A 14,259-nucleotide genomic window follows, 5' to 3' on the forward strand; every position below is an offset into this window, starting at 1 on the left:
GCGGAGAGCCGCCGCCTCCGGGGCCCGGCCAGGGCAGCCGGGTCACCGCCAGCCTCGGCGCCCGGGGGCCCTGCCGAGAGGACCGGGCGAGGTGCGGGAAGGGAGGCGGCGGGGCGGGGGTGGAGGAGGGGCCGCGGCGCGGGTTCGCATCCCGGGAGGTGCGAGGGACCCTCCAGAGGCGAGAGCATTGTCGGCTCCCGTGCTGGAAGAGCTGGGGTCCGGACACACGGCAGTCAACAGCAGGACGCAAGCCCCAGGGAACCATGCCCCCTGAAATTGCGGTGCTCCCTGTCCGTGTCCCCCCACGCTGGCTGTGTTTTTTACCGTGCCTGCAGGCCCTGGCAGGTGGGGAAGCACCAATACTAAAGCTAACGCCCAGAGCTGCTTTCTGTCGCAAACTCTTGGCGGCAGGATGATATCTTCTTCCTTGGGGACGCTTTCCTTCAGGTGAGCGGAGGCTTCGCTCTGCTACTGCGCCTAAAGGTTTTCTGAGACGCTGGTCACCGCAGCACCTTTCGCTGTTTGGGTACAGCATAATACATCCCAGGGCATACAGCCATACAGCTTATGCCACAGGAAAGGATCCGTCCACCCCAGGCAAAATTTACCTGTTACTATACGTCCTGCGCAGGCATTGAGCCGGTTATTTTTTCCCCAGGGGAATGTAGAATGGCTGTTCCCTTGAAGTAAGGGGCTGAGGTATGTGACTGAGTTTCTAGCAGTGGCTGAAATATTTTCTATGGGCTTTTGAGAAGAATGGTGGGGAAGTGTTTACCAAGCCCTCCACACATGCAGCTGAAGAAAAAGTTTATCATTTTTCACCGGGGCAACTGACTTCTCAGTGGCCCGTGGATGATTCGCCAAATCCTGCAGAAGGCTCCTGATCCTGGGAGTTAGATAGAAAAGCACTCATCACGCGAGCAGAGAACGACGACATGCCCCATAGGTGATTTCAAGAAAATTAACTTTATGATTCAGGAACTTGGTAAATACTGGGCCATTTCCTTATTTCTAATTGCCCTCAGCAACACTAAAGAGGATTCTCATCTCCACCTTAACAACAAGGGCCCAACTGTCTTCCCCTCCTACCTGTGGATAGCAGCTTTTCCAAAGGCAGAGGGAGCAGCGTTATTCCTAAATACAAAATCTGGCCTAAGCAATGCAGTTGGCAACTCCAAAGATATTAGACAGACACGGAGCTTGAGCAAATCTAGACTTTGCAGCCTTCCCTTTGCAGAGGGCAGGAATTTGCACAGATTGCACATTCTTTCTCATGAGCCCTGCCCCAGCTTCCTTCATTTTTCTTTTGAAGAAGACACTCTCCCTCATAGGATAGGCAAGTAAAATTAATACCACTGGTAGCAAAAACCAAACCAGTTGTGCAAAAACTCCAGCTACCAGAGCATAGGTCCAAATAGTCAGAGGTAAAGGAGGGAAGGGGAGGCATTTCTGATGGGCAGGCAGAGCGGCATTTAGTCCGTTTAAACAGCAGGATGGCTGGGGGGAGCGGGGTGCCGGTCTGTCCCTGCCTTTTATTGTAGAGAGTGCTGCGAAAGGCCACGTGCAGCACAGCTCTGATAACAAACTCGAAGGGACATGGGAAAAATCTGTTTCAACAACAGTTTGTATCAAAAGCAAATTACGAAAGACCTAAATTGTCACTTATTAGTTTGCGCTAATCAGTATTCCACAGTAAGAGCATTGGTATTATGAGAGTTTGCTATGTGATTTACGAGCCCAAGCCCAGTTATCACCTATGGCCTCTGCTGCAATCTCCCACCCTGTCTACATTTTTGCCTTTCACTGGCATGTTGTTTTCTGCCTCCTGAGAGCATCATCCTCAGTGAGCATCCTGTACCTGACTGGTACTAGCTTGCATCGTAAGTAGAACTGTCAGCTGGATTTTTCCAAGTAGTACCAGGGCATTAGCTAAATATCCATGACTAGTTTAAATGCCACTCAGAAAACCTCTGTTTTTAAACTCAAAATAAGGACCTAATGGTCCTACCTCACTGTTCACCTGTTGCCCCAGTGTGCCCTGTAAACCTGGTTTCATACTAAATCAGTTGCAGCAATTTTTCGGCAGCTGTATCTTCAGCAGCCCAGCATAGCAGGTCCCTTCTGCAGACGTTATCCATATGACATCATGACACTGCAGACATGAATGAAAGCAGAACTTGTGAAAATATAAGTCATCCCACGCACTAGCCCCATGAAACCCCACCTCTTTCCCCCCAGATGCTGCTACCTACAAATTAATGTTAAGACCCACTGAACTCACTCCATAATAAAGAAACTTCACCACCTGTTTGGGCAGAGGATGCCTCCACATCTTTTCAACACAATTTCCAACAGCAGTCCCACCAGGGGCATGTAACTGCAGGTCCCACTGGAGTGCAGCCCAACAAAGCAGGTTTCATGACATCTTTATCAATCTTCTGCTGCTCCATCCCCTGCACAGGTAACAGCTGGTTGCACCAGGCAGAGATTTTTCTTCACTGAGGATTCAAGAGCAGCTACTGTCGTGCTTTCCCCATGTGCCATTTATGGAACATTAAGCTTTTGTAGGGGTTTGGTTATCTCTCCTTCACTAACTCCTTCCTCTGTGAGACATCTGTGGCCAAAAAAAGTAGAGTTCGCCATCAGACAACACAAAATGGCTTTTCTGAGCCACATTACCTCTCGTTCCTGCTACCTTTATCACAAATCAAGTCTTACAATATTTTCTCTGAAACTGAAGGCAAGGGCTATTAATTCAAGATAAAAGTGTACCATACATCAGCCTTCACTGATTTTCTGTCTGCCTGAAGGTTAATAGCAACAGCAACTGTATTACACTATATAGTAATGAAAAAAAAGAAACATTACACATTCCAGTTTAAACGTAAAGGAAACTGGAATCAATGAAAAAGGTTAACAAGCCTCACTTTGCTTCTTTGTGACTGCACAAAAATGTCCGGATCAGTCTCCCCAGATTGTATTTCACAGTCTTGCCATACAAGTCCTCACCCTCCTTTTCTTTTTAATCTCAGAGGTAATAGGGTCACTATTTTCTAGTGTGCTTGATGGTTATGATCTTTGGCAGTCTCACACATCTTAAGAGCATATTCCTTCAGTTAAGGACTCAAGTCCTTAAAAAAATCTTTGTTAATTAAGAGGTGAAAAAGCCCAGTCCACTATATATTAGAAAGGAATACCTTAAATAACTCCGAAAACTCAAACATGAAACCAGATCAAGAATTCCCAATTCAGTGAGTCCAATTTAATTTCCTTTTCTGCCAATATTCTGAAACAACTGTTTAAGTTTTTCAAAGCAGACTAAAGTTGAGTCAATTATTCCAGCTCCCTCTGAAATGAACAGTTTTGTGGCTGAAGTTGGCTACAGTTGGCTGGAAATCTTAATTACTTGTTTGCCCATTAGGCACAGCCTTTCAAAGCAAACAAGATCTGACTTTGTAATTACAGGTATGTTACTTGAGAGATTTTCAGAAAACCAAGACAGATGTGGAAGAAGCAACAAGAAACTGGTTTCTTTGCAGGTAACTTTGAAAGGTTTTCTTTGTTTTAAAGCATTAAAACATTCTGAAATACACAGTAAAGTCTCCCAAAGACCTTACTCTGCTCCCAGAGCAATGCTTTGAGGACTGGGAGAAAGTCAGGTTTATTTTACCATAACCTTAAAATAAACAAGCTTGTTTTTCCTGACTTCCATTTGTGTAGCTGAGGAGTCTCATTGCTTTCACAAGTAATAGAACAGTAAATCTCTGACTTGTCTATGAGGCATTCATATTCTGCTGCTCGGTGACCATGGATCCCTGATTACACAAGCGTCCTCAGCCAAGTAGGCAGCAGTTCCTCCTAGCTAACACCTATGTGCATGGCTCTGAAGTCATACAAGTGGGAGAAAATGGTGCTGAAAGGCAACCTGTCGACACAAAAGCAGTAAACCCGAAGACCTGTGATTTATATTCATGTGTAACTGTAACCTGCAAATTTATTTTTGTCTTCTTTAAGATAAGGATGAAAAGGTGTGAGGTGAAGTCTCAAACGCAAAGGTCCACCTAGTCAAACATGTTGTCTCTAGCAAGCAGTCAGTAAGCTGTTTGTAGGAGGAATAGAACACACACAGGTACATGCTCTGAGTCTCCTAAAGGTGTTGCAGAAGAACATTAAGTGCAAGAGGGCAGTAGGGAAGAGGGGAAAAAAAATATTTCTTTTGGAGTATTCACATCCGTGATGTGCAGCTGTCCTAAAAAAGCTTGCGAACAACTGACAAGCAGGTAGGGCAGAGTTCCCGAGGCCCCACGCGGATGTGCAATGGGTACCCTCAGCATTGCAACATAACCACTCCAAATCTAAGGAAGAGAAACCACAAGACGAAAGGCGGAGTTGAACGTTCCCCTGGAATTTCACATCTAACATGGTGAAAACCCCATTTATTCCCATATTGCTCTGGTACAACACAGTGGCCATGGAGTTCATCTCTCAGCACTATCAAACAAAGGTACCCTTTGAGTGTATTTCCCCGAAACACAGTCTGGTACAAATGGATATAGTTTCTTTTCTCTGTAGAAGTTCTCCAAAGTGAAATAAGATCAGAGACACTGCTGAAGTCTCACCAGGTTCAATACACACTTGGCATTCAATTTTCTGACAATGAGAATCCCCATCAAATTCCTTCTGCCGCCCCCATCCAGAAGGACTCACCCTTTCTCACCTGAACATCACCTCCTTATGAGCTGCTTTACTGATACATGAAAGCAGGTGCTATAAACAAAGCCACCATTCAGTCACAGCCAAAGATGAGACAGCAAAGTCAGGCTAAATTTAAATGTATTCCCAGCATTACGGTAAACCAACTGTTTGCCAAGACTTTTGTACCTTAACACCTTGCCACAGAATCCAAAACATCAGCCCTTTTATTTTACCAAGATGACACACTTGCACTGTACACAACCCAACCCAACTCCTACCTGCTCCTTCCAGAGCTTGCCTACCCACCATGTCTGCTTGCTTCAGCACCCCCCAGCAACGTTTTGTCTTCATGGGAGAGCTGCATCAGTCCTTTGAGCTGTGTGGGCAGAGAGGGGGGTGTCCTGGGAGCGGGAATGGCCAGGGAAGGAAAGAGGAGCCAGAGGAGGTGGAACGGGTGATGGCCGCAGAGGTGGGGGGTGGTTGGAGGTGTCTGAAGGGTTTGCCAGGCAACCACCACCCTCTTCTGGGCAGGGGTGATCAATGTAGCATGGGCTTTCCCTACAACAGGCAGTGGGAGCAGCAGAGGGTACCCAGCGATCCTAAACCAGTGGCTCCCAAAGGTCTGGGGCATTTGCTCACCAGCGCATGTGAGCTCACAAGCGTGGTGAAACTCCAGCTGGAGAAATGGGGCTTATAGTCAGTCACCCATCCACTGGGACAGACACTTGGGAGCTGTTGTCCTCCACCTGGTAGGGCAGGAGCTCTGGTGAGACAGTGCTTGTGCCAGCTGAAGAGCACACTGGTGTGGCTAGAGATGCATTAATGACATTAACACAAGTGGAAAGATCCAGGCTTGCAAACACTTGCAAAGTTACTTCTAGCTGCTCTTTAAACCCTTGAACTACAGCTTAAAAAAACCAAAAAAAACAAAAAGAACCCAACAAAAAACCCACAGACCAAGAGCACCCAACCATACAAGTTCAAAATGCCATTTCAGTAGTTTCTGTGTTCGTTGGGAGGCAGACCTTAAGTAGGGTTTACCACAGGGAAATTCAATACAAGTGTATAATACAGTAGGCAAGTATAAGTACCAGAAAGAGCCTCTCTGCCCCAGTTTCTCTAAAGTCTGATCCTCTCAGGCCAGCTCTGACCAAGCCTCTTAATAATAGCACATATTACACATCCCTCTTCCCCCCCTTTTTTTTTCCCCTGCCATGGTTCTTATAAAGAATAAAAAATAAAATGGCATTAGCTGCTCTAACAGCATGCAAAATGTCTTTCAGGAGCTCCTACTGATCTCTGCTTGATTTCAGTAGAGTCTTTTCAGACGCTACTTCCCCAGGCTTCATCTCCATATTCTTCTTGTCTCCCCAAAGCCTGTCCTTCAGGCATTTGTACTCTGAAGGAGAAAGAAGCAATCTCCTTGGCAGGCAGAGCTCTGTGAGTTCACAACATCTTGTTTTTGTATGCAGGCTGCATCTCCTTGCACTTTCGTATCCTTGTTCCCCATGAAATAGTATGACTCTTGCATATCTGCAACTGTATTTATAAGTACCCAGATTAGTCCTGTACTAGTAAGTCTGGTTCTCAACCACCTCTTAAAATAAAGGGAGACTGTGTTTTAAAGGCAGTCCTCAAGCTCAGCAGCAGAAGAATCTCTTTTAGATCTGTTAGCTTTTAAAAGAAATTAATCCATTTTTCAGTAGAATTTTCAATACAGGATATCTGGGACTAGCTGTTATGTGGTGGAATCTCCCCCGTCAGCCCTTGAAAATGGTTGGAAATCCTGTTCTTTGAACCATGGCTCATTACTCAGCCTCCTTCTGTGGTTCTCTGCTTGGCAAATGCAGATATGATGGGCATTATAAGATGCTCTAATGCTAGATTCCATATAGCACAGCCACAGGGAAATGCAAATGATGATCCAACACTGCAATGTAGTCTCTGCCAGAAAAGCAAAGTATAACTATATCTACACTTAACTTCAAACCATGGCTGTAATGTCCCCTGATCTATCAGCATGAGTTCTGTTCTTTTCCAGGTTGATATTTTGAAGAAATAGCTCATTTTTACAATTTTCTTTATCTCTCAGTTTTTATGAAGCTGCTACATGTACATAGCTTATGCTATCCATTTACATTTTTCTATACCCATATGACCCTGCTGACTTCTCCAAAAAATATCAGATTTCAATGCACTTTGTGCTGCTGTTCTGTTACCTCCAAAGACCAGGCCATTCTTTACAGCAAGCTCCAGTTTGAATTGGTAATGTGAGCTTGCTGTGTAATTCCCTGACTCCTTTACAGTGACAGCCCTAATGCCTTTTTATAATCTCTCATCTTTTACTGTGCCTCTGCAAATTTATTCCACATTTCTGAGAACAAGCAGTTCCCTTTTCTTATATTTATGTGCATTGTATTTCTGGGTTCCTTTATCTTATATAAGTCATGTTTTCAAACCTAATATTGGCTCTTTGTTTCCAGCAGCTATAATAAACTAAATATATAACAAAGAGTGTAAGACCAGGGCAAGTATATATATCTGTGCCTAACTTGCTTGGACCTGCTCTCCCTGCTTTTCTGAAAAAGGCAATGTCATCTTCTTTACAGCCCTTTTAGTCTCTTCATCCCCGGCACCAGCAGGAAATTCAAAATTCAAAATTTCCCTTCAAAAGTCCCTCCTCAGCCCCTTTGTATGCATATACATTGGATAAAAACCATAATTTTACCTCTTCTAAAGGCTGAGATTCTTGTGTAAAATCACAGGATTTTAGACACAGAGGACTGAAGGAAAACCTAAGGTCTCACAAGAAAAAAGAATCCCAAAAGACAGAAGCACTGCTTCCCCAGCCCACACCACCAGCTGCTTGTAATGCCATCCTTTCCTTCAGTCAGATCCCCCTGCAGCATGTTACTTTATATAGGGAAAAACTGGTCCCCTCAGAGACTTACCATAACTCCATGGTCTGAAGAAGATGGATATGGGAACATGCAGGACTGGAGAGACGCAGAGTCTGGATCTAGCTGCTAGCCAGATGATCGCTTTTTTTTTTTTGAGACAAACAATAGCTATGAATATAGGTTTATAATTGCACATTCAGATACTCATTGCTTAATTATTACAATGCAGGCACCTGTGGCACATCTCTATAAAGCAGCAGCATGAATACTATGGAGGTCACCAGTGTCTGAGAGAAGTTCAGTCCTTCACTTGTTCTGATAGAGAATGCACTTTTCTTAAGACTGAAGTCCCAGCTTTAGATATCTTACTCTCATGTAGACCACTTACAACACCTAAGGCACCACACCACAGTGTTACAGGAAGGTCTATTTAAGAGGCCTGTAAAAAACCTTGACTTTTGGACCCTTTGTGGTTACTGCCTCTTAGGTCACCATCTAACCAGCCAGGGTCCAAACTAACACTGAGCCATACCCACCCCTTGGGGTAGGGAGGCACTATCTCAAGCATTGGTGTTCCTAAACCTCTATCTCAAAAAACAAGTGATTTTTTATGGCATTGCAGATCTGATATATAATTTACTTATGCAACAGTTGGCATTAATGTAATTATTTGAAATGTAGATATTATTACAGCTGGGTGCAAGATTAAACTTAATGTCCTGGTTGTTATGAGGACTATCATAAAAGCAATTCCCATCCAGAATTCTGTGAATGATATTGAAGATTGCACATGATATTCTAGATCTGAACTCTTACCAAGTTGAATGGTTGAACTAGCAGTTAGGCTCTTACTCTTAAAATACTTAATTGTCTCATATATAGCTTGGTGAGACATTAGTTATTTCACTGACTTGGAACTAATCCATACGCCTAAGGAGTTCACAGGTATATATTTGGTAAAATATATATAAATTCCTTCTATAAATTCCCAAGGACAAAGCGGAATGAATAATTTTATTTTCTCATTAACATGTTAGATATGCCTTATATACAGCATCAAATCTGGGCTGAACAGAGAACTAGAAGTAGAAATGCCCAAACCACATCACTAAATGTGCAAAGTCCACTGTAAGGTTGTAAAAATGTAGTTGAAATTTGTATGGTAACTCGATGTCTGTGATACAGCCATTCATTGGGAATGTCAGTCTCCAAATGGATATATTCAGTAAGTCCCATCTATGTAGTTAAAACCACTGCCACTGTTTCATGTTCCAGATATTGCAAGTATACAGCCAGATTTTCCTTTTCCACACCAGCATCAAGAATGAAATCTGCCTTTTTTCCTTCAGTTTGGTATCTGTGATGTAATTTGACACACAAGTCCTGCTTGCACTTTGCTCCCAGAATATGTCCCCACTGCTGCATTTCTAGGCTGAACTTTGCTATAAATCCCTCTGATAGTTACCAATCCTGACCCAGAGTTTCTTCCAAGTTATGGGGCATGTCTCTAGTTTTTCACAGCAGTTTCTAACGTTAAACCACAAAAGAGTGACACATGGACCGAAGCAAAAAATACCATTGCAGGAGTGCAATGTTCTGATTCTTATTTGTATATACCAGAGCATTCTCATTTTCTTTTCATGGTTATTCAATGGCCTATCTTCAGTGGTTTACTGCCTGCTGGGTAATGGCTCCTTTCTAATCAATTTTAGATTATTTTTCTCCATATTTACTCCTATCTTTTTTTACAGCCCTTTTAAACCAAAATCAATTTCACTTTTGCCTCAGATAGCCCTCCTGGCTGTGCAAAGATAGATTCTTGAACTTCGTTCCTGGAATCCAAATTAGAGTCCACGCTGTATTAATCCTGGTCTTAAACAGAGAAGCACACACACATTCAGCTCTTCTGAGATCCCAGCCAAGGCACATTGTAACCATCCCCAATTTAGTTCACGACTGCTATGTCTGCGCAGGGATCCCAAACAACTCTGGAGCTCAGCTTTATGTTTCAAACATTCTAAGTCTGCATTCACGCCCAACACGATAAGCCCATCCGCAGGTGCTCTGCCAGCGCTAACAGCAGCTCTGGACCCAGTTAACATTTGCAGTGCCATGCAAAGCGCCGCCGTATAGCAGTATCTTACAACGCTCAGAACACATTTATACCTACCCTGCCTTTGCGTCGCACTGAACAAGAGCTACATACAGCTTTCTGGTGGCTGGCACTTACTCCACAGAAAGTAAGCAGTGAAAGAACAATGCCCTTTAGTGCTGCACATCCTTGATTAAGCTCCTGATTTGCAGTCATCTCCCCTGAGCTTGCTGACTATCCTCTGCGCTCTGCTACAGCAGCGTGGCAGACTGGGTCTCTCTGGGTTCACAGGCGACTTTGCCCTGTGACTGCGGGTGGCAGGACCCACCCTGTGGCCCCTCCATCCCCAAAGTGATATGGTTCACCTGGAGCACAGCAAAAAGGAGTGGGTCTCTGAAGGGAGGAGAGGACATCTGGCCTCTGGGGGAACAGAGCGAGAGGAGGAGGGGTGAATGCACACCTGTACTGCTGGACAGAAGGGGAACTTAACAGTGACAGGCAAGAGCAACCCCGAGCCTGCCATACTGTGTTGCCTGATGCCCTATGGTGACACCACAGAGCCACGTGCTTTCCCAGGAGATGTCTTCTACAAAAGGTCCAACATCTCTCACCACAACACCCGACATGAAGACAAGCCACACAAGAGGCGAGCAAAACAAAACACAGGCCAGGGAGAAGGAGTCAGCACGGAGGCGTGTGCGTGCCCACAGTGCTCCACATGCCTTCTGGAGGAGGCGCATGCATGCGGTCTGTGTCTATTGCTGAAGCCCAGGGAAGGGTGGGCTGTTGTAGAGCGATTCCTACCTGTGTTAGGGCATCAACCGCCCTCGTGCTCCCTCACCTCTCTCCGCAGTGCCTGTGTCCATCCAGCTGCGATGCTTCGCAGTATGAGGACACTCGGGCCAGGTGGAAAGCTGTGCCAGGAGGAGCTGTTTTGCAGCAGCCAGTGACAGCTGGGGAGATGCTGGAGTACATGAAAGCAGTGCAGAGTGCACGTGGACCTTGGGAGCCCTCAGGGAATCGCTGCTGACAGAAACTAAATGGGGAGAGTATATAGATGGTTTGGAAACACCTGCAGAAGTGAGGGAGTCTGAGGAACTGGAAGCGAGGTCTTCTTTTGAGCAAAGGCTACCATGACAGCTCACAGACCATAATGGTGGGGAAAAGCAGGCCAAGAGACAGTAGTAAGGAAATACACCTGGCAGAAGATATGTGGTATCTTCACAGGAGCTCTGCGGTTCATTGTTGTTATCCTTTCTTCCCTCCCGAGTCCGTGAGGAGGAGAAGGGACCATAACACACCCACCTGCAGCAGCACCTCCTGCATCTGCAACCAGCGCTGTGTTGCAGAGAGGCTCCTCTGTTATTCACTGCCAGGGCCTGGTCCTCCTCCGGGAGGCACCGTGAGAGGAGGGGTTGTGGGTGCCTCATGCTCCCACAAAGTAGGCAGATTTTTGTGTCAACAAGAAAAGTCAAATTTATCCCTAAAAAAACAATAGAAACATTATTAAAGACTAATTCACACCCAAGGCAGCACTTCCCAAACATAATCTGTCACAACTCTTACCTTTTGCATTTATGGCTCTCTCAGTACAAGGCAGTAGATACGCACTAATGCAGTCACTAACTTACCTACGGACTCTGAGTGGTGGTGCATGGTGAGGTATGACATTTGTGTGAGTTGCATTCCCATATAAGAGCAGTGCTTTTTTGGAGGGTGCAAGTCTTTAGATGAAGCTGGAGAAAAACCTAAAAACCCTGGTTGTAGGTCCTAATGATTAGGAGCTCCTGGATGTCTCAGCACTTGAGTTCCTTCCAAATGAAAGCCACTTTCTTCTCTGCAGTAGGGAAGTTAAAAGAAATAACCAGCAGGTGAGGGAAAACAACACTGTTGTAATGAAAGATGAAAGAGAGAGTCTAGACACCAAAGCCAATGCAGAGAGAAATAAGGCAGATTTCAGATAAAGGATAGCAAAAGAGAGAGAGAGAGAAGAAAGCCAAATCTTCAGAGGTCTGAAGAAGTTAGTAGCAGAAATATTCTTTACGTGTATGCAGGTCAATCCTGTTCTTTTCTCTATCAGCAATTTAATGTAATAAATTAGGGGAAATGGCTGATTTAAAAGTGCAGATACTTGATATCGCCAGTTCTTTTTCCTGGCTAGCATAAAGCTGTCTGCATCTTGAGACAATGAAGAGATGAACTGGTTTAAAGGTGAGAAAAAATTTAATGCTGATTTTCCACCTAAGCACCTGACCCACCACCAGGCCAGCCTGACAGCCCGTAAAACTTGTGAGCTCCTTTTGGGACTCTGATTTCTCCCATTTGGGTCAGGGAGCAGAAGCAGCTCAAAAGTGTCCTTAGAGGTTGCAGTGCATTAGTATGGATGGGGAATGATGCTACAAGAATACTGTGGGTGCATGTGGATCCCCGAAACTTACCCTGAGAGCAGCTGGTCTTAAGGCAAATCCCTGTCATCCATTCAAACCAGGGGCAATGTGAGAGTCCTCAGCTAGCTGAGCCGATGCCTTCCTGGGATGGTGTTTTCCCAAACCTTTTAAATGCACCTCCCCACTCACCTTTTTTTGCTTCATCTGTCTTCATGTCATCTCCTTAAGCATTCACACCATGGTTAGACTTTCAAGATCAGATTCCATGTAGTTTGAATATGCCCCTTAACATGACTAAATCAGGATAATTTCATTTTATTACTTAAGTTTTATAGATTTTTTTTTATTTTTGTAATGAAAGTTTTAAAATAATCTGTGGGAAGAGTGCTTTGCAGAAGAGAAAAGCATAAGGAAAAAGTCTTTGCTTAGAAGTGTGATGCAGTAATAAATTTGTGTGTGTAAAACTGGAGAGATCATCTCTCTAAGGGGCTGTTCTGTGCTTGTTTAGACAATATCTTTTGAGGCAGCCAGCAGGTTTTCATTAAAAAAGAAGTATGATGTGAGGAGATAAGCCCAGGTTAGTGGTGCTCAGGTGGGTGCCTGTTTGTTTAAGCATCTTTTCATGTTACAGCTCCTTGGAGAGGAAGAGGGGTCATATTTAAGAATAAGAACAACTATTTGAGTGTAGTGCCCAATATGAGAAAAAATCCTGTACGAAAGCTTTAAATCTGACTTTTCTGTAGGAGTTCTTTTTTGAACGGCTGGATGTCATCTTATACCTGAGGAAAGGACAAAGAAAATAGAAAAGAACCAAAAAAAGGGGGGGGAGAGGGAGAAAAATGAGAAATTAGAGAGGGAAATTGTGTAGATGCAGGAGGAAAAAAACAGGAGAAAAAACAGAAAAGTATTTTAAATAAGAAAACAACAAAAAACGGAGGCAGAAAATGGGTAAAAGAGGAGAAAAGGAAGATCAGCTTCCCAGGATGAGGAAGGAGGTGGCCAATATCTTTATGAGGCCACTCCATCACCTTCAAATGTCTTGGAGATCGGGGAGGTTCCCGGTGACTGGAAAAAGACAAGTGTCACACGCATCTTCAAGAAGGGCAGGAAGGATGATCCGGGGACAGACAGCTCAGTCACCCAACCTCCATCCCTGGGAAGGCTGCGAAGCAAATCCCAGCACACAAACAAAAAGGTGATTGGAAACTGCCAGCGTGGACTTGCCAAAGCCTGACCACGTCTATGATTGCTGCCTATGACACAGTGACTAGCTTCTGTGGAAGTAGAGTGTGGTTGATGCTGTTTCCTTGACTATAGTAAAGTTTTCAACATGGTCCTCTGGAGCAGCCTTACAGCAAAACTGATGAGATATGGCCTTGATAAGCAGACCGTAAGCTGAATGGAAAGTCGTCTGGGTCACTATGCTGAAAGGAGTAAGATACCTGGTCCAAAATGAAGCTGCTGATCAGTTACTCGTGGTAGCACAGTCCCTGCAGGAGGACAGGGCTGCCATTCAGAGGGACCTGCGCAGGCTGGAGAAGTGAGCCATCAGGAACCCCAGGAAGTTCAACAAAAGCAAATGCAGGTAACCCCATGCACCAGCAGAGCCTGGGAAGCAGGTCTGCAGAAAAGGCCCTGGGGGTCCTGGTGGACAAACTGACCGTGAGCCAGCAGTGTGTCCTTGCAGCAAAGGCAGCCAACAGACTCCTGGGCTGAATTAGGAAGAGCCTTGCCAGCGGGCGTGATCCTTCCCCTCTATACAATACCTGTAACGCCACGTCTGGGTACTGTGTCCAGTTTTGATCTCCCCATTGCAAGAAAAACAGCCATACCTAGCAAGTCCAATGCAGGACTACCAAGATGGTCAGGAGCCACCTTGAGCACCCTTGAGAGGCGCCACAAAGAGAGGTTGAGCGAGCCACGTCTGTGCAGCCTGGAGAAAAGAAGGCTCAGGGGCGACTTCAGTGCTGGCTGCAACTATCTGGCTGGAGGATATAGAGAAGCTGGAGCCAAACTCTTCTTGGAGGTGCACAGTGACAGGATGAGAGGCAATGGACAAAGTTGTGATGTGGGAAGTTCTGCTTAGATTTAAGGAAGAAAAATACCACCATGAGGGGGTTCAGATACTGGAGCAGATTGCCCAGAGATGTTGGAGACTCTCCATCCTTAGAGAAATTCAAAAGCC

General features: G+C 45.0%; 1 protein-coding gene across 1 annotated transcript in view; it reads right to left on the bottom strand.

The window, feature by feature from the left end:
* Positions 1-5,396: 5,396 nt before the first annotated feature.
* The window catches only part of OVCH1 (ovochymase 1), a 67,297-nt gene continuing 58,434 nt past the window's right edge, over positions 5,397-14,259 (bottom strand). The window contains 1 exon segment of the mRNA XM_010566345.1: positions 5,397-5,602. Coding sequence (XP_010564647.1) covers positions 5,397-5,602 — 206 coding nt within the window.

This window comes from Haliaeetus leucocephalus, unplaced genomic scaffold, assembly GCF_000737465.1.
Source record: "Haliaeetus leucocephalus isolate CR32 unplaced genomic scaffold, Haliaeetus_leucocephalus-4.0 Scaffold206, whole genome shotgun sequence".
Classification (NCBI taxonomy): domain Eukaryota; kingdom Metazoa; phylum Chordata; class Aves; order Accipitriformes; family Accipitridae; genus Haliaeetus; species Haliaeetus leucocephalus.